The following is a 19633-nucleotide window of genomic DNA, read 5'->3' on the forward strand; positions in this document are numbered from 1 at the left end:
TTAACATTTTCCATGATTATAAAATATATCCCATGGTAATTCCCTCCCTCCCCACCCCCACACTTTCCCGTTTGAAATTCCATTCTCCATCATATTACCTCCCCATTACAATCATTGTAATTACATATATACAATATCAACCTATTAAGTATCCTCCTCCCTTCCTTTCTCCACCCTTTATGTCTCCTTTTTACCTTACTGGCCTCTGCTACTAAGTATTTTCATTCTCACGCAGAAGCCCAGTCATCTGTAGCTAGGATCCACATATGAGAGAGAACATGTGGCGCTTGGCTTTCTGGGCCTGGGTTACCTGACTTAGTATAATACTTTCCAGGTCCATCCATTTTTCTGCAAATTTCATAACTTCATTTTTCTTTACCGCTGAGTAGAACTCCATTGTATAAATGTACCACATCTTCATTATCCACTCATCAGTTGAGGGACATCTAGGCTGGTTCCATTTCCCAGCTATTATAAATTGAGCAGCAATAAACATGGTTGAGCATGTACTTCTAAGGAAATGAGATGAGTCCTTTGGATATATGCCTAGGAGCGCTATAGCTGGGTCATATGGTAGATCAATCTCTAGCTGCTTTAGGAACCTCCACACTGTTTTCCACAATGGCTGGACCAGATTGCATTCCCACCAGCAGTGCAGAAGGGTTCCTTTTTTTCCACATCCCCGCCAACATTTATGATCATTTGTTTTCATGATGGTGGCCAATCTGACAGGAGTGAGATGGAATCTCAATGTAGTTTTAATCTGCATTTCCCTGATGACTAGTGACGTAGAACATTTTTTAAGATGCTTATATGCCATTCGTATTTCTTCCTTTGAGAACTCTCTATTTAGCTCCATAGCCCATTTTTTGATTGGCTTGTTTGATTCCTTATTATTTAACTTTTTGAGTTCTTTGTATATCCTAGATATTAATCCTCTATCAGATATATAGCTGGCGAAGATTTTTTCCCATTCTGTAGGTTGCCTCTTTGCTTTTTTCACTGTGTCCTTTGCGGTGCAAAATCTTTGTAATTTCATTAGGTCCCAGTGGTTAATCTGTGGTTTTATTGCCTGGGCAATTGGGGTTGTATTCAGAAAGTCTTTGCCAAGACCAATATGTTGAAGGGTTTCCCCTACTTTTTCCTCTAGCAGTTTCAAAGTTTCCGTTCTGATGTTAAGTTCTTTAATCCATTTGGACTTAATTCTTGTGCATGGCGAGAGAGAAGAATCTATTTTCATCCTTCTGCAGATATTTATCCAGTTTTCAAAACACCATTTGCTGAAGAGGCTGTCTCTTCTCCAATGAGTATTTTTGGCATTTTTATCGAATATCAGGTGGCTATAGCTACTTGGGCTTACATCTGGGTCCTCTATTCTGTTCCACTGATCTACATGTCTGTTTTTGTGCCAGTACCATGCTGTTTTTGTTACTATGGCTCTGTAGTATAGGTTAAAATCAGGTATGGTGATACCACCAGCCTCTTTTTTGTTGCTCAGTATTATTTTAGATATTCGAGGTTTTTTTGTGATTCCAAATGAATTTTTGGATTGTTTTTTCTATTACCATGAAGAAAGCCTTTGGAATTTTGATAGGGATTGCATTAAATGTGTAGATTGCTTTAGGTAAGATTGCCATTTTCACGATATTGATTCTTCCAATCCAGGAACAAGGGATGTTTCTCCACTTTCTAGTGTCTTCTGCAATTTCTCGCTTGAGTGTTTTAAAGTTCTCATTGTATAGATTCTTTACTTCCTTGGTTAGGTTTATTCCAAGGTATTTTATTTTTTTTTGATGCAATTGTGAATGGGAGTGATTCTCTGATTTCATCCTCTGTGTGTTTGTTGTTAGCATATATGAAGGCTACTGATTTCTGTGTATTTATTTTGTATCCTGCTACATTGCTGTAGGTTTTGATCAGCTCTAACAGCTTGCTAGTAGAGTCTCTAGGGTCCTTTATGTATAGAATCATGTCATCTGCAAATAATGATAACTTGATTTCTTCCTTTCCAATTTGTATCCCTTTTATGTGTGTCTCTTGCCTTATTGCTATGGCTAAGACTTCCAAAACTATATTAAATAAAAGTGGGGACAGTGGACACCCTTGTCTTGTTCCTGATTTTAGTGGGAAAGCTTCCAGTTTTTCCCCATTTAGTAATATGTTGGCTGTAGGCTTGTCATAAATAGCCTTTATTATATTGAGATATGTTCCTTCTATTCCCAGTCTCTGTAGGACTTTTATCATGAAGGGATGTTGGATTTTGTCAAATGCTTTCTCTGCATCTAATGAGATGATCATGTGATTTTTGTCCCTCAACCCGTTTATGTAATGTATTACATTTATAGATTTGTGTATGTTGAACCATCCCTGCATCTCTGGGATAAAGCCTACTTGGTCAGGGTGAATGATCTTTTTGATATACTCTTGTATTCTGTTTGCCAATATTTTGTTGAGAATTTTTGCATCTATGTTCATGAGGGAGATTGGTCTGTAATTTTCTTTTTCTGTTCTATCTTTGCCTGGTTTTGGTATCAGGGTGATGCTGGCCTCATAGAAGGAGTTTGGTAGAATTCCTTCTTTTTCTATTTCCTGGAAAAGCTTAAGAGCAATGGTGTTAGCTCTGCCTTAAAACTCTGGTAAAATTCAGCAGTGAATCCATCTGGGCCTGGGCTTTTTTTAGTTGGGAGATTATTGATAACTGTTCAGATCTCCATGTTTGTTATAGGTCTATTTAAGTGATTAATCTCATTTTGATTTAATTTAGGTAGGTCATATAGATCAAGGAAATCATCCATTTCTTTCAGATTTTCATACTTTGTGGAGTATATGCTTTTATAGTATGTCCCTATGATTTTTTGAATTTCTCTGGAATCTGTTGTGATGTTACCTTGTTCATCTCTGATTTTATTCATTTGTGTCTCTTCTCTCTTTCTTTTGGTCAGATTTGCTAAGGGTTTATCAATCTTGTTTATCCTTTCAAAGAACCAACTCTTTATTTCATTAATTCTTTGGATTGTTCTTTTTGTTTCTATTTTATTAATTTCTGCCCTAATCTTTATTATTTCTTCCCGTCTACTGATTTTTGGTTTGCCTTGTTCTTCTTTTTCCAAGGCTTTAAGGCGAAGCATTAGGTCGTTTACTTGCGACCTTTCTAATTTCTTAATATAGGCACTTAAGGCTATAAATTTACCTCTTAGAACTGCCTTCATTGTGTCCCAGAGATTTTGGTATGTTGTGTTCTCATTATCATTTGACTCTATAAATTTTTTGATTTCCTTTTTGATTTCTTCATTGACCCACTCATCATTTAGTAGTGTATTGTTTAGTTTCCATGATTTTGTGTATGCTCTATAGCCTTTCTTGCTACTGATTTGTAGTTTAATTCCATTGTGGTCAGATAGAATGCAAGGAATTATTTCAATTTTCCTGAATTTGTTAAGATTTGCTTTGTGTCCTAATATATGGTCTATTTTAGAGAATGCTCCATGTGCTGCTGAAAAGAATGTATATTCTGCAGTCTTTGGATGAAATGTCCTGTATATATCTGTTAGGTCCATTCCTTCTATGACCTCATTTAGTCCAGATGCCTCTCTGTTTATTCTTTCCCTGGATGACCTGTCAATTGATGAGAGTGGGGTGTTAAAGTCACCCACCACCACTATGTTTGGTGTTATCTGTGACCTTAGTTCTAATAGTGTTTGTTTGACGAATTTGGGAGCCCCCATGTTAGGTGCATATATGTTTAGGATTGTAATGTCCTCCTGTTGGAGTGTGCCCTTAATCAATATAAAGTGACCTTCCTTATCTTTCTTGATTAACGTCGGACTAAAGTCTACCCTGTCTGATATTAGGATAGCGACCCCTGCTTGTTTTCTAGGCCCATTTGCTTGAAACACCGTCTTCCAACCTTTCACCCTAAGATAATGCCTATCCTTTGTAGAAAGGTGAGTTTCTTGGAGACAACAAATTGTAGGATCCTGCTTTTTAACCCAGTCTGCAAATCTATGTCTTTTCGTTGGGGCATTGAGACCGTTGATATTAAGAGATATTATTGAAAGGTGTGTATTTATGTTTGCCATTTGTGTGTGTGTGTGTGTTTTACTGGTTCTACCTGTGCTCTCTTCTGTTAACTGGTATTTGAGTATAGCTTGTTTTTTCTAGGTTCCTTATATGTGTGCTTTTCCTTTTGTTCAGCATGGAGGAGTCTATCAAGTATTTTCTGTAGAGCTGGTTTTGTCTTCAAATACTCCTTTAACCTGCTTTTGTCATGGAATGTCTTTATTTCTCCATCTATTTGAATGGATAACTTTGCAGGATAAAGTAACCTTGGTTGACAGTTGTTATTTTTCAGAACTTGGAATATATCACTCCAAGCCCTTCTGGCTTTAAAAGTTTGTGTTGAATAATCTGCTGTAATCCTGATGGGCTTGCTTTTGTAGGTAACTTGATTTTTCTCTCTAACTGCTTTCAATACTTTTTCTTTAGTTTGTGTGTTTGGAAGTTTGATTATAATATGGCGAGGGGAGGTTCTTTCTGGGTTTTGTCTGGCTGGGGTTCTAAAGGCTTCCTGTATCTGTATTGGCACCTCTTTCCCAATTTGGGGGAAATTTTCCTCTATGATTGTGTTGAAGATGCCTACTATGCCTCTGGAGTGGAGTTCTTCTCCTTCTACTATGCCCTGAATTCTTATATTGGATCTTTTCATAGTGTCCCGAATATCTTGAAATTCCCACTCATACTTTTCTATAAGTTTGTCTTTCTCTTTGTTGGACTGCATTAGGTCTGCCACCTGGTCTTCTAGCTTAGATATTCTGTCCTCTCCCTCATCCATCCTACTGGTGAGATTTTCTACAGAGTTTTTTATTTCATTAACTGTGTTCTTCATTGCTAGTAATTCTGACTGTTTTTTTTTATTATTTCTATTTCCCTATTTATGTCTTGTATTGCCTTCTTTATTTCATTAAATTGGTGTCCTGCCTCTTCTTTGATTCCTTTGATTTCCTCTTTGATTTCCTCTTTGATTTCTTCTTTGATTGTTTTCATGTGTTCTTTGACCTCTTTGAACATATTTATAATTATTCTTTTGAACTCTTGCTCAGGCATTTCCTCTAACTCTTTCTCACTGGAGGACATTTCTGATGCATTAATACTTTTAGGTGGATTTATATCGTCTTGCTTTTTAGTGTTTCTTGTGTTATAATGTATATATTTTTGCATCTTGGATTAAGTTAATGCTTGGATTTTCTAGCTAGCTGTGTATTCTTAGCTGTATCAATTGATTTGATGTAATATATTTTCAGGGTAGGACCTTAAGGTATTAGGTGTGGCTCTTAAGACTCTCAGAGTATCTACAAAGATGTTCTTAGGGGTTGAGTTTCCCTGCTTTAGGAGTATTCAAGCAGGCTGAGTGGAATAAAATACAGGTAGATTCTAAAATTTAACTAAACACTGTACACATTCAATCAAAAACAGCCCCGAGTATGTATGCAAGAGTAGTTATTATAATGACCAGATCCTCTATCAACAAAGAGGTTTAGATTTCTGGTCTGTTGAGGGATCCAAGTCAGCTTGTGACCAAGTGAGACCCTTCCCTGGTGCAATCCCAGTTACCATGGGTGATTTTGGTCTCAGTCAAGTTGCTGCCAGGGTCGTCGGGCTGCTGTTCTGATTTCTGGACCTGGGCACTTGCTTTTCCTACGGGGCAAACCGAGTCGCTGCTGCTGCCTCTGCTGCTGCTGTAGCTGCCACCACCGGTGCCACCACCGCTGCTGAAGCTGCCGCTGCCGTGTCCACCGCCGCTGCTCCCCCCCGAAGCGGCTGCTGCGGGGTCTGCCGCCGCTGCCGCTCCTGGGTCCGCTGCTGCTGGGGCCGCTGGTACCGGTGCTGGAGCCGCTGAAGTTGCTGCCGAACTGTGCTCCTGCTTGGGTCCCGCCGTCAGCCCAAGTTGGCGTGGCCGGGTCCCGGGCCGCTGCTGTGTTCGCTGGAGCTGGGCTCAGGCGTTGGGGGAGGGGAGGGAGCCGCGGCTGCTCTGGATCTCTCGCTGCTCCACGTGTTCTTCTACCTCGCGGTCTTCTCCTCCGCTGCTCGCTGCCGCTCTCCCCTCACGTTTCCCGAGTTGCGGGGAGCGCTGTGTGAGGGGAAAATCCCGCACCTGGCTTTTCCTGCGGCTCGAGCCGAGAGTCTGGCGGCTTTCTTCTGCGCCGTGGCCGAGGTGCCGGGTCTGCTTTTCCGCCTGTGCAGGCTCTGGATGCTCTATAACTCTTCTACTTCTCCGCTGCCACCTCAATTTCCTATACACCTCACTTTTTAGTAAAAGTGTGTATTTTGCTGAGTTTTTTTGGTCTTTTTACCCCCTAGGCTGCTTTGGCGTGGTACCTACGCCGCCATCTTAACCGGAAGTCCATTATTCTTGTTTTTTAGAAATTTATTTATTTTGATTTGTTACCTGAGAGAGAGAGAGGCAGAGTGAGAGTGAAAATGGGTGTGCCAGGGCCTTTAGCCATTGCAAATGAACTTGAAATGCATGTGCCACCTTGTGCATCTTGCTTTATGTAGCAATTGAACCTGGGTCCTTTGGCTTTTCAGGCAAGTTTCTTTTATTTATTTATTTATTTATTTATTTATTTATTTTATTAGCATTTTCCAAGATTATATCCCATGGTAATCCCCCCCCCCCACTTTCCCCTTTAAAATTCCATTCTCCATCTTATTAGGCAAGTTTCTTAACCACTAAGACATCTCTTCAGTCCTCATTCATATCCTTTCACTCATTCACATATTGTAAAAGTATACCTATTGTGTATCAGGCAGTTGAGATATGTCATTGAATAAAATAAGTAACATCCTGATCTTCATTCAAGTTATATTTTGGATGGCTGAGAGATAATAAAATAATACATGTACAGATACATATATAGATAACTATCAGATGATAAGCATTATTTTTTCAAATAATTTATTGATTTGCAAACCAAGGGAGATCAGAGAGAGGTAGACAGAGGGAATGACTTTTTTTTCCTGGAAAGCTGCACTATGATAGAACTAGTCAGAAAGGAGGTGGCTCCTAGCCCACTTTCAGCATCTGAATAGCTAGTCAAACAGTTTAGAGGCTTCATGTTCAGCTCCAGCTTGACTTCTCAGTGACCTGCAGCCCTAGCTTGTGGAGTCCTCAATAGTATGGTCTTGTCATCTAGTTCTGGTAGACAATCAAGAGCCTTGGCAAGAGCTTGTAATGTTTTGGGTGCATTAGGGGTCTCCCTGTCTTAAGAACTCATCGGAAGGTATCCCTTCCTAGCCCTGAAATATTTTTTGTAACAATCTACAATTGTTGGGCACACTCCCACAGGGTACTTCTGCCCAAATTCACCTTTTTTTTTTTCTTTTTTCTTTTTAAGGAAGGGTCTTGCTCTATCTCAGGCTGACCTGAAATTCACTATGTAGGCTCAGGGTAGCCTTGAACTCAAGATGATCCTCCTACCTCTGCCTCCTGAGTGCTGGGATTAAAGGCATGAGCTAAACTCTCTCTTTTTTTAAATATATTTATTTTACTTACTTATTTGAGAGAGACAGAGAGAAGCGGGCAGAGATAATGGGTGTGGCAGGCTATATAGCCACTGCAAGCAAACTGACATGTACCGCCTTGTGTATCTGGCTTATGTCGGTACTGGGGAATTGAACCTGGGTCCTTAGGCTTCGCAGGCAAGTGCCTTAACCACCAAACCACTTTTCCAGCCTACCCAACTCTTTTTTTTTAATGCATATATTAGCTAGTGAGGAAGTAGGTTTCTACTTATTCATAACCTCTTAATTTTGATTATCCCTCCTCCTATCCCCTTTTTGCCTCATCTCCTCATCCCACTTAGACCATTTTACCCTCAGTGTTCTGCCCTTCTACTTACATATTGGTTTAAAAAAATCTTTTATTTGTTTATTGAGAGAAAGGTGGGGAGGAGGAGAGGGAGATTGGGCACGCCAGGGCCTCTAGCCACTGTAAATGAACTACAGATATATACACTACCTTGTGCATCTGGCTTAATGTGGGTCCTGGGAATAGAACCTGGGTCCTTTGGCATTGCAGGCAAACACTTTAGCTGCTAATGCATCTCTCCAGCCTTGCTTTTTTTATTTGTGTGTGTGTTAGTGAGTGAGTGAGTGAGAGAGAATATGAATGTGCCTGCCAGTGAATAAACTCCAGATGCATGTGCCCCTTGTGCGCATGTGTGAAATTGCATGCTTGCATCATTGTGTGTTTGGCTATGTGGGACCTGGAGATTCAAACATGCGTTCTTAGGCTTTGCAGGCAATCACCTTAACTGCTAATCCTTTTTTTTTTTTTCTTCCTTTCTGATTCAGAGGTTGACACTAGCCCAGGTTGCCTTGGAACTTAGTAGATCATACTGGCTGTGAAGGCCTTACTCACCAGCAATTTGAAACTTGGGTATTGTAATCAGCTAGACCTGAAGGAGAAGCACTTTTGTTTATTCAGCAGTCCATCTTCTTAACTGCTCAGTCACATGTCACACTGTTTAATTTGTGGTGCTAGTAGTGTTCAAACTGTGGGCCTCCTGAACTTTTAGCAAACAGTCTGCTACTGAGCTACATGTTGAGCCTGTGAATGAGAATTTGAACTTTGTCACTTATCTTTGGCTTTGGCTTCTTTATCTGCTTGGTGAAATAAATCTGTATTTCATAGAGTTAGTATGAAAATTGAAGCCAGGTGTGGTGGCTCATTCTTGTAATCCCAGTATTCTGGAAACTGCAACTGGAGTGTGAGTTACAAGTCAGTATGGGTTATTATTATTATTATTTTAATTCTCTAGCAGAGTGATAGACAGTGAAGGAGGAAAGAAGGAGGCAAAAGAAGGAAGGAAGGGGAGGTAGGAAAGATATATGAGTATGCTAGGGTCTCTTGGTACTGCAAACAAACTCCAGATACACGTGCTACTTCATGCATTTTCCTTTACTTGGGTATGAGGACTTGAATCCATGGCCAGTAGGCTTTTGTAGCAAGCACTTTTAACCACTGAGCCATCTCCCCAGCTCTGGTTTTTGTGGGGTTTTTTTGTTGTTGTTTTGTTGTTTTGGTTTTTCAAGGTAGGGTCTCACCCTAGTCTAGGTTGACCTGGAATTCACTCTGTATTCTCAGGGTGGCCTTAAACTCACAGTGATCCTCCTACCTCTGCCTCCTGAGTGCTGGGATTAAAGGTGTGCGCCACCACGCCCTGCATGGTTTTTGTGTTTTTGAAGCAAGGTTTCACCAAGGCTGACTTGGAACTCACTCCTTAACCCAAGCTGGCCTTAAGCTCCTGGCAATCTTCCTTACCTCAGCCTTCCAAGTGCTGAGATCATACTTTGTGAGTCACCATTCTTGGCTTCTGGCATGGGTTATGTAGTGTGACACAGTTAAAAAAACAAAACAAAACAATAAAACCAAGCAAGAAATGCTTGTTGCTCAAAAAGAAAAAGTGCTTTTTACTGAAACTCATTGGCATGCTGTAACATTATTTGCATATATTCAACCAATTTCTCCCAATATTTTTAGGAGTTTTTTTTTTTAAGATTGTATTTATTTATTTATTTATTTGAGCCAGAAAGAGAGTGAGAATGGGTACACCACGGCCTCCAGTCGCTGCAAATGAACTCCAGACACATGTGCCACCTTGTGCATCTGGCTTATGTGGGACATGGAGAATTGAACCTGGTCCTTTGGCTTCATAGGCTTTCACCACTAAGCCATCACTCCAGCCCAGGGGGTTTTATTAGAAATTATTAAATGTATAAAATAGTTAGCTAGAAATGACATTTTAATATATTTAGCCTCTTTGTTTAGGCTCATTTTCATGCTTTCCTTTTCAAGATTGTTACTTGAGATGGGCTATGGTGGTGCATGCTTTTAATCCCAGCATTTGGAAGGCAGAGGTAGGATGGCTGCTGTGAGTCTGAGAGGCTAGACTGGAACTACAGATCAGCCTGGGCTAGAGTGAGACCTTCTCTTGAAAAAAAAAATAATTGTGATGTTTTAGCTTATTCTTGCTGCTATTATAAAATAACTTAGACTGGTTAATTTGTTTATTTATTTTTTTCCTTTTTTTTTTTTTTTTTTTTTTTTTTTTTTTTTTGGTTTTTCGAGGTAGAGTCTCACTCTGGTCCAGGCTGACCTGGAATTGTCATCTCAGGGTGGCCTTGAACTCATGGCAATCCTCCTACCTCTGCCTCCCAAGTGCTGGGATTAAAGGTGTGCGCCACCACTCCCGGCTTCTTCCAAATTTTTATTAACAACTTCCATAGTTATAAAAAATAACCGATGGTAATACCCTCCCTCTCCCCACTTTCCCCTTTGAAACTCCATTCTCCATCATACCCCCTTCCCATCTCAATCAGTTTCTCTCTTTTTTTTTAATTGTTTGTTTTATTTCTATTATTTGAATGGCAGAGAGAGGAAGAGGGAGAGAGAGAGAGAGAGAGAATGGGCACGCCAGGGCTTCCAGCCACTGCAAATGAACTCCAGGTGCGTGCGCCCCCTTGTGCATCTAGCTAACGTGGGTCCTGGGGAATTGAGCCTCAAACCGGGGTCCTTAGGCTTCACAGGCAAGCGCTTAACTGCTAAGCCATCTCTCCAGCCTTCTCTTTTAGCTTTTTTTTTTTCTCTCAATTTTTATTAACATTGTCCATGATTATACAAAATATCCCATGGTAATACCCTCCTTCTCCCACTTTCCCCTTTGAAATTCCGTTCTCCATCATATCCCCTCCAAATCTCAATCAAGTCTCTCTTTTATTTTGATGTCATGATCTTTTCCTCATCTTATGATGGTCTTGTGTAGGTAGTGCCAGGCACTATGAGGTCATGGATATCGAGGTCATTTGATGTCTGGAGGGAGCACGTTGTAAGGAGTCCTACCCTTCCTTTGGCTCTTATGTTTTTTTCGCCACCTCTTCCACATTAGACCCTGAGCCTTGGAAAGTGTGATCGAGATGCAACTCAGTACTCCAGTCACTTCTTTCCAGCACTATGATACCTTCTGAGTCATCCCCAGGTCACTGCCATCTGAAAAGAGAAGATTCTCTACCCAAAGTGAGAGTAGCGTTAATATAAGGGTATAAATATTAAGAGATGGCTTAGCGGTTAAGCGCTTGCCTGTGAAGCCTAAGGACCCCTGTTTGAGGCTCAATTCCCCAGGACCCACGTTAGCCAGATGCACAAGGGGGCGCATGCGTCTGGTTGCAGTGCCTGGAAGCCCTGGCGCACCCATTCTCAATCTCACTCTCTCTATGTGCCTCTTTCTCTCTCTGTCACTCTCAAATAAATAAAAATGAACAAAAAAATTTCAAAAAGCAATATAATTAAAAAAAAATAAAATCTTCTTTTTGTTTTTCTCAATTAAAAACAGTGGTTAAATACCACAAAGTCGGTGGCAATGCCTTAACCATATGTGTGTTGTAAGGCCTGAGGGCCTCTTCCGTCCTTGTCAAGGGGAGTGCTAACCTTCTCTCCTTTCATATAACACGAGGTATGGTTCCCTACTGACTCATGTTGATCTACAGAATATATCATTTTTATTCTTAAAATATTTTATTTATTATTTGGGGGTGAGGGGGAGAGAGAAAGAGAGAGAGAATGAATGAGTGTACCAGGGACTCTGGCCACTGCAAATGAACTCCAGATACATGTGCCACCTTGTGCAGCTGCCTTATGTGGGTGCTAGGGAATCGAATCTAGGTCATCAGGCTTTACAGGCAAGCCCCTCAACTGCTAAACCATCTCTACAGCCCAGAATATATCATTTTAAAGTCTTTACTATATCATTCTTTTATTGCAGGTCACCATATCATCAGCCCACCTCTTACAGGCCACGGTTGTTGCTCTCTGGTGAAAGAGGTTCAGGTCAGACTTCTCACCTCGCTCCAGCACTTTTGCATACTCTGGAAAGATTTTCTGTGCACCGTCTTGATTTGCCAGCACTTTACTCAGTTAGTGCCAAGACACCTGAAGAATCATGTGCACAGGTAGGCTTGTACTATATCACACTACTTGCTTATATCTTTCTACTGTATAGTGTGCAATGTTTATAGATAAATGTTTTTCTTTTTTAAAAATTTTATTTAAAGCCGGGCATGGTGGCGCATGCCTTTAATCCCAGCACTTGGGAGGCAGAGGTAGGAGGATCGCCAGTGAGTTCAAGGCCACCCTGAGAAGACAGAGTTAATTCCAGGTCTGCCTGGGCTTGAATGAGACCCTACCTTGAACTCCCCCCCCCCCCAAAAAAAATATTTATTTGAGAGAGAGAGAGGGAGAATAGTCGTGCCCTCCAGTCACTGTACATGAACTCCAGATGCATGTGCCGTTTTGTGCATTTGTCTTTATACATGGGTACTGGGGAATCAAACTTGGGTCCTTATGCTTTGCAAGCAAGTACCTTAAAGTGCTAAGCCATCTCTCCAGCCTTAGATAAACATTTTTCAATAAATGATGAGTATTAAGGTTTTTTTTTTTTTGGTTAATTTTTATTTAGTTAGTTTAGAGCAACAGAGAGAGGAGGAGGTAGATAGAGAGAGAATGGTCACGCCAGGGCCTCCAGCCACTGCAGAAGAACTCCAGATGCATGTACCCCTTGTGCATCTGGCTAACGTGGGTCCTGGGGAATCCAGCCTTGAACCACAGTCCTTAGGCTTCACAGGCAAGTGCTTAACCACTAAGCCATCTCTCCAGCCCGAGTATTAAGGTTCTTAAAAAATTATTTATTTATTTATTATCAAGTAGAGAAAAAGAGAGAGAATGAGAATGGGCGCACCAGGGCCTCTAGCCACTGAAAACAAGCTCCAATTGTATGTGCCACCATTTTCATCTGGCGTTGTGGGTACTGGGAAATTGAATTTAGGTCCATAGGCTTGTCAGGCAAGGAACTTAACCACTAAGCCATCTCTCCAGCTGAAACATTAAGTTTTTAAAAATTTATTTATTTATTACACAGAGAGAGGGAGAGGAGAGAATGGGCATACCAGGGACTCTAGCCACTGCAAATGAACTCCAGACACATGCACCACCATGTGCATCTAGCATGTGGGAATTCAGGAATTGAACCTAGGTCCTTAGGCTTTGCAGGCAAGTGCCTTAACCACTAAGCCATCTCTGCAGTACCACCATTAAGATTTTATTGGCTATTCATTAGCATGCTAACATTAGTGCATACACTCCTTTTAATATATAATGATTTTTGAAATGAGCTCTTTTTTTTCATAATACTTTCTTCCACATTGAATTTTTAGTATCTTGTGGGAAAGGAAGTGGTTTTCTCTCCTTTTAATAGCCCTCTTTTCAATGATGTGGTTTCATAGCCATTTTAGACTTCGTCTTAGAGCCTTATCATAAAAAGAGAAATGATGGGCTGGAGAGATGGCGTAGTGGTTAAGGCATATGCCAATGAAGCCTAAGGACCCAAGTTCAGTTGTCCAGGTCCCACATAAGCCAGATGCAGGTGGTGGTGCGTGCATCTGGAGTTCATTTGCAGTGGCTAGAGGCCCTGGTGTGCCCATTCGCACCCCCCCCCTCTCTCTCTCTCTCTCTCTCTCTCTCTCTCTCTCTCTCTGTCTCTTTCTTTCCTCTCTCTGTCTCTAATAAATAAATAAAAATAAAAAAGAGAAATTATACCCAATTTGAGATGTCATAATTTAATATTAATACAAATATCAACAGTTTAATATGTTTGTTACTTGATATTCAACTTAACATGAAACTCTTACAACTTTAAATCAAGTTCTGTTGGGGTGGCTTATACTTATTGAGGCTTTTATACAGCTGTAAGTACATTAAAACATGTTGGGCTGGAGAGATGGGTTATTAGTTAAGGCACTTTGCCTGTGCAACCTGAGAGCCCAGGTTTGATTTCCCAAATCCCACGTACAGTGGGATGCACAAAGTGGCACATGCATCTGGAGTTTGTTTGTATCATGTTGAAAGTAGGGTTGAGAGACCATGTCTTAATCATTCTATCTCTACAGAGAATGTTACAGAGTGCCAGCTCATAGTGAATGCTCATTAGGTTACTGCCTCCCTCCCTCCAAATGTGGTTTATTATGTTCCCAGCCTGACCTGCAAATACTAGTCTCTGGGTAACCCTATTGCTTCAGCCCCCTTACCAGCTGGGATTGCAGGTGCTCAGTGTGTTCAGCAGGAGTTGCTCATTAAGTATTCAAATAGGCATATTTCAAAATAAATAAATACAGAGAGGAGAGTATTACTTTTTAGTACCATCCCCACTGGAGGCCGTAGTGTCTCACTGTAGCCCAGGCTGATCTGGAACTCATCCTGTTGCCCAAAAGTGGCTGTGAAATCAAGGTGATTCTTCTAAGTCTCCCAAGTGCTGGGACTAAAGGAGTACAACATTTCATCCAACTGTACTTTGTTATACTACTTTTACATAGTTTGGATAAGTGGTTGAATGTTAGTTTTGTTGTTTTTATTTTTGTGACATAGGGTCTCGCTGTAGCCCACGCTGGCCTGGAATTCACTATGTATTCTCATACATACATACTTGTAAGTTTGAGGTGGCCTCATACTCATGGCTAGCCTCTTAATTCTGCCTCTGGAGTGCTGAGATTAAAGGCAAGTGTCACCATGACCACCTATTTTATTTATTTATTTGAGACAGATAGAAGAGGGAGGGGGGGGGAGCAAGCGAAAGAAAGAGGGAAGGAAGGAGGGAGGGAGGGAGGGTAGGCTCACCAGGGTCTCTGGCCATCGCAAATGAACTCCAGACTCATGCGTCACCATGTGCATCTGGCTTGCGTAGGTACTGGGAAATCAACCCTGAGTTCTTTCTTAGGCTTCGTGGGCAAATGCCTTCACTGCTAAACCATCTCTGTAGCCTCTATTTTTTTTTTTTATTTTGTATTTTTATTTGAGAGAGATGGAGAGAAAGAGGCACATGGAGAGAGATAGAGAATGGCACACCAGGGCCCTTGGCCACTGCAGACAAACTCCAGAGTCGTATCATTTTGTATATCTTGCTTACGTTGTTCTTGGGGGAATCAAACCTAGGTCCTTTGGCTTTGTAGGTAAGTGCCTTAACCATTAGGCTATCTCTCCAGCCCTATATTTTTAAATGCTATATTTTATAAGTAATCCATGTGCTACAATTTTTTAAATTAAGAACATTGCTTGCTTTGTAGTAAGAAATACATATTTGTTAACTAGTTCATACTGGTATCATCCTACTTTCTCTTTTAATCACAGTTCTCTGAGCCTGAGTATTATAGGAACACTTCATTCTTGTAAAGCTCAGTTTAAAAGTTTCTTTTCAAGACCCATGGTTTTGAAATTCAGCAAAAAGCTGTTTACTGGGCTGGAGAGTTGGCTTAGTGCTTCCCTGCAAAGCCTAAGGACCCAGGTTTGACTCCCCAGGATACACATAAGCCAGATGTACAAGTTGGCTCCCCTCCCCAAAATGAATAAAAATAAGAACTGTATATTTTAACTAGCTGTATACCAGTATTTTGCTGTTTGGTAAGTTAAGCTTATTCTGGCCATGAGGTCCCCCCCCCCCCCACCAAAAATGTTGACTTACAGGTGTGTTCATGCTTGTTTTTCTTAGTGAGTCAGAATATTTGCAGGTTTTCAAGTAAGAGAATTATTCATAGCATTTAACTTAAATCCACATGATTTACTAGGGACGTATAATTTACCAATTTTGGCCCCAGAAAAGAGAGAATTTAAATGGGCATTCTCTATGGAAGAAAAAATTGAGGAAATGTCATCAAAGCATGAAACCTAGACAGTTTCACATGTAAATTATTTTATTTTATTTTATTTTATTTTATTTTATTTTATTTTATTTTATTTTATTTTATTATTTTATTTTATTTTATTTTTATCCAAAGAAGAAGGTTTCCATATAGCTAATTTATAACATCTTAATTTATTATTATTACTACTACTACTACTACTACTACTACTACTATTGCCACCAGGCTGACCTAAAATTCACTATTTAGTCTCAGGGCAGCCTTGAACTTACAGAGATCCACCTACTTCTGTCTCTTGAGTGCTAGGATTAAAGGTGTACACCACCATGCCCGGCTTACAGCTTATTTATTTATTTAGTAATTTTATTTTTATTTATTTATTTGAGAGAGTGGGGGGAGAAGGAGAATTGGTGTGCCCGAGCCTCCTGGCCACTGCAAACAAACTCCAGATTCATGCGCCACCTTGTGCATCTGGCTTACATAGGTCCTAGGGAATTGAACCTGGGTCCTTTAGCTTTGTAGGTAGGCCCCATAACTGCTAAGCCATCTCTGCAGCTCACATTTTAATTTTTGATTAACTCTCTTCCCACCCTTCCTTTACTTATTCCCTTCCTGTGACCTCACTTAGGCCCTTTGTACCCCTAGTCGTCGGTTCTTCTAGTTACATATATACAATACCCTCCCCTTAAGTCTTCCCTGTCTCTCTCTCTCCTCTCTCTTTCTTTCTGTTTGCAAATAAATAAATAAAAATATCTTTATAAAGTCAAAGTCAACCAGCCATGCTGAATCATGTACCTATAAGCTCAAGATGAGGCAAGAAGACTGAGCACATGCTGTAGGCCAGGCTGGGTTACATAATGAGTTCCCAAACCAGTTTGGGCTGAAGTATAAGACTGCTTTTAAAGGGGGGGGGGGGGAACCATCTTGAAAAAGAAGCATTTTCTTTTTTTCTATTATTTTTATTTTTGAGGTAGCCCAGGCTGACCTGGAATTCACTCTGTAGTCTCAGGGTAGCCTTGAACTCATAGGAACCTCCTACCTCTGTGATTAAAGGTGTGTGCCATCATGCCCAGCCTGAAAAAGAAGCATTTGCAAAATGAGACGGTCTCTGTTGTATAGTTGTTCCATATATGTAATGCATGTGTGTATCAACAAATATGTTACTTGTTCAGTGTTAGTAAAATATTGATAAGAAAACACTTAGCCTTATGTACTGTGTATTCATGTTGTTGGAAACCAAGGCTCTTTTCCTGGAATCTTGCCTGGCTAAATTTGAATTGTAACTTCCTACTCTTTGTTCCCTTTTTCACTTTTGACTTTTACTAAACTTTTTTTTTTTTTTTTTTTTGGTCATGTTCATGGAGAGGATGGAGAAGGTGGTTATCAGGAAGAAAACAATAACCCACTGTTTAACTTTTTGATGGTGTTTCACTTCCTTCAGTACTTTGAGATAGCTCATCTTTCAGTAGATGCCTTAGAGCTTCTTCTTCTTCTTCTTTTTTTTTTTTCTTCCCCGAGGTAGGGTGTCACTCTAGCCTAGGCTGACCTGGAATTCACTCTATAGTTTCAGGGTGGCCTTGAACTCATGGCCACCCTCCTACCTGTGCCTCCCCAGTGCTGGGATTAAAGGCGTGTGCCACCATGCCCAGCTAGAACTTATTCTTGAGTGAGTACACTTGGTTTTCCAAACTGCCAGAAGTATTTTGAAGTTTAGGAGGGGTTCCCCAAATTTATAAATCCCAAGTTTGAGTTTTGTCTACCTTTATCAAAGAATTGATACAGACAGACTCAAGAAGAATAAATTATGAATTATTAAATTTATATAGGAATAAGTCGCAATTTGTCAAATTTATTTAAGGGAGAAATCATAAATTGTGGTTTCTAGGACGAAGGATAGAGCAGTCATAAGCAAGCGGAAAACAGGAATTCACACTGTAGTCTCAGGGTGGCCTTGAACTCACTGTGGAAAATGCTCATATGGAAAGCACAGCATAGTCCTTGAGATTCATTTAAGAGAAACTGAGGTTTTAAATTAACAAAAAATTGTGTATGGAGATTTAGAAAGAAGTCCCCTTGGAAGAGAGTTAAAAGGGCAAATGGTGGTGACTTAAGGAAGAATAGTAGAGAGAAAATATTTAAATGAGAAATGAGTTACCCATGGTTACTGCTAGTTTAGAGTAATTACACAGGTAACAGGCTTATTTGGTGAGTGCTGACCTGGTATAACCCCGGTTACCTTTTGGGATGGTTTTGGTATCAATTATGCTGCACTCCTGCTTGGGTCCCTCTTTGTTGTGCTGTGGGCTCAGGTAGGCTGGCTGGGTGGCTAGATTGCTGCTCTGATCGCCTGTGCCAGGTGCTGTGTAGGTGAGCTCCCTTCCCCAAGTCTCTGGTGCTTGCTGGCTCTTGTAGTGGCTGGTGGGGGAGGCTGTGGATGGTGGCTGAAGTTCTCCTGCTGGTCCTTCTGATTCTCTTCCTCACCAGCTGCTCCTCCATTCTTCTCTGCCTTCCACCCTTCTTGTTTCTTGAGTTTGCGAGGAGACCGGTGTGAGTGAAGAACCCCCTCACCTGACTTTCCTGCTCCTCAAGCCAAGCCTTGTGGCTGTGGCCACATGGACTTGGTGCTTCTGCTGCTGGAGCTGCTCCTGTGGGCTCTAGATGCTCTGAATCTCTCCTACTTCTCTGCTGCAGTTGATAATTTATTATATACCTCACTTTTTAGTAGAAGAGTGTATTTTGCTGGTTTTTCTTTTTTGCCTTTTTCTCCCCTAGGCTGCTTTGGTGTGGTTCCTATGCTACTACCATTTTAACTGGAAGTCTCTTTACACTGGATTTATATATGTGCTATGCCTAGCTTTGTGGCAAGTTCTTCTTGAATGCATTTCTCTTTTTTTCTAGGTTCTAAGGTTCATAATTAATACAAAGTTGGGCCAGGCATGGTGGCGTATGTCTTTAATCCCAGCACTTGGGAAGCAGAGGTAGGAGGATCATCAGCCTGGGTTAGAGTGAGCTCCTACCTCGAAAAAAAAAAAAAAGTTAGTTGGGTGTGTAATAGTATAACATGAGCATAAAAAGTAGCTTTAAAAGGAAGGAGTCTTAAATCACTTTAAAGAGTTGTATTTATATATGTGACAAGGAGAAAAGCCCTATGTGGTGTTCTTTGTACTGTGAGAATGGTGTTAATTTTATGCCTGCCCTTTAAAACATACATTGCTAAGTGTGTGACAAAACTTTTTGCCAGGTATGGTGGTGCATGCCTTTAATCCCAGCATTTGGGAGATAGATGTGGGAGGATCACTGTGAATTCGAGGCCAACCTTGGAGTACAGAGTGAGTTCCAGGTCAGCCTGGGTTAAACTGAGAACCTACTCCTCAGAAATACTCCCCCTTAAACCTTCCTTTTCCCCATCAGACTGTCTCTACTAATTCTTTTTCTTTTTTGAGAGAGAGAGAAAAGGAGAAAGAGAGAATTGGTGTGCCAGGGCCTTAGCCACCTAGTGGGCATGTGCAACCTTGAGCTTGCGTCACCTTTGTGTGTCTGGCTTATGTGGGATCTAGAGGGTTGAACATGGGTCCTTAGGCTCTGCAGGCAAGTGCCTTAACCGCTAAACTATTTCTCCAGCCCCTGCCTCTACTTGTAATAGCATATGTCAGTTGGGATGAAAAACTTTATTTTTTTTTATTTTTTTTTTATTTTTATTTGAGAGTGACAGACAGAGAGAAAGACAGATAGAGGGAGAGAGAGAGAATGGGTATGCCAGGGCTTCCAGCCTCTGCAAACAAACTCCAGATGCGTGCACCCCCTTGTGCATATGGCTAATGTGGGACCTGGGGAACCGAGCCTCGAACCAGGGTCCTTAGGCTTCACAGGCAAGCGCTTAACCGCTAAGCCA

The 19633-nt window shown here is 40.9% G+C and overlaps 1 protein-coding gene and 1 non-coding gene across 4 annotated transcripts in view; one reads left to right on the forward strand and one right to left on the reverse strand.

Moving 5' to 3' along the window:
- The window catches only part of Atad2b (ATPase family AAA domain containing 2B), a 251148-nt gene that overhangs the window by 148401 nt on the left and 83114 nt on the right, over positions 1-19633 (forward strand). For all 3 annotated transcript variants that reach the window (XM_045148831.1, XM_004663758.2, XM_045148830.1), the window contains exon 18: positions 11820-12006. In XM_045148831.1, the coding sequence (XP_045004766.1) occupies positions 11820-12006 (187 nt within the window). The remainder of the gene's footprint in view (positions 1-11819; positions 12007-19633) is intronic.
- LOC123461371 lies at positions 11382-11507 on the reverse strand. Its single transcript, XR_006637653.1, has one exon. It is a non-coding gene; the product is annotated as a U6atac minor spliceosomal RNA (small nuclear RNA).

The sequence above is a fragment of the Jaculus jaculus genome, chromosome 5, assembly GCF_020740685.1.
Source record: "Jaculus jaculus isolate mJacJac1 chromosome 5, mJacJac1.mat.Y.cur, whole genome shotgun sequence".
Classification (NCBI taxonomy): domain Eukaryota; kingdom Metazoa; phylum Chordata; class Mammalia; order Rodentia; family Dipodidae; genus Jaculus; species Jaculus jaculus.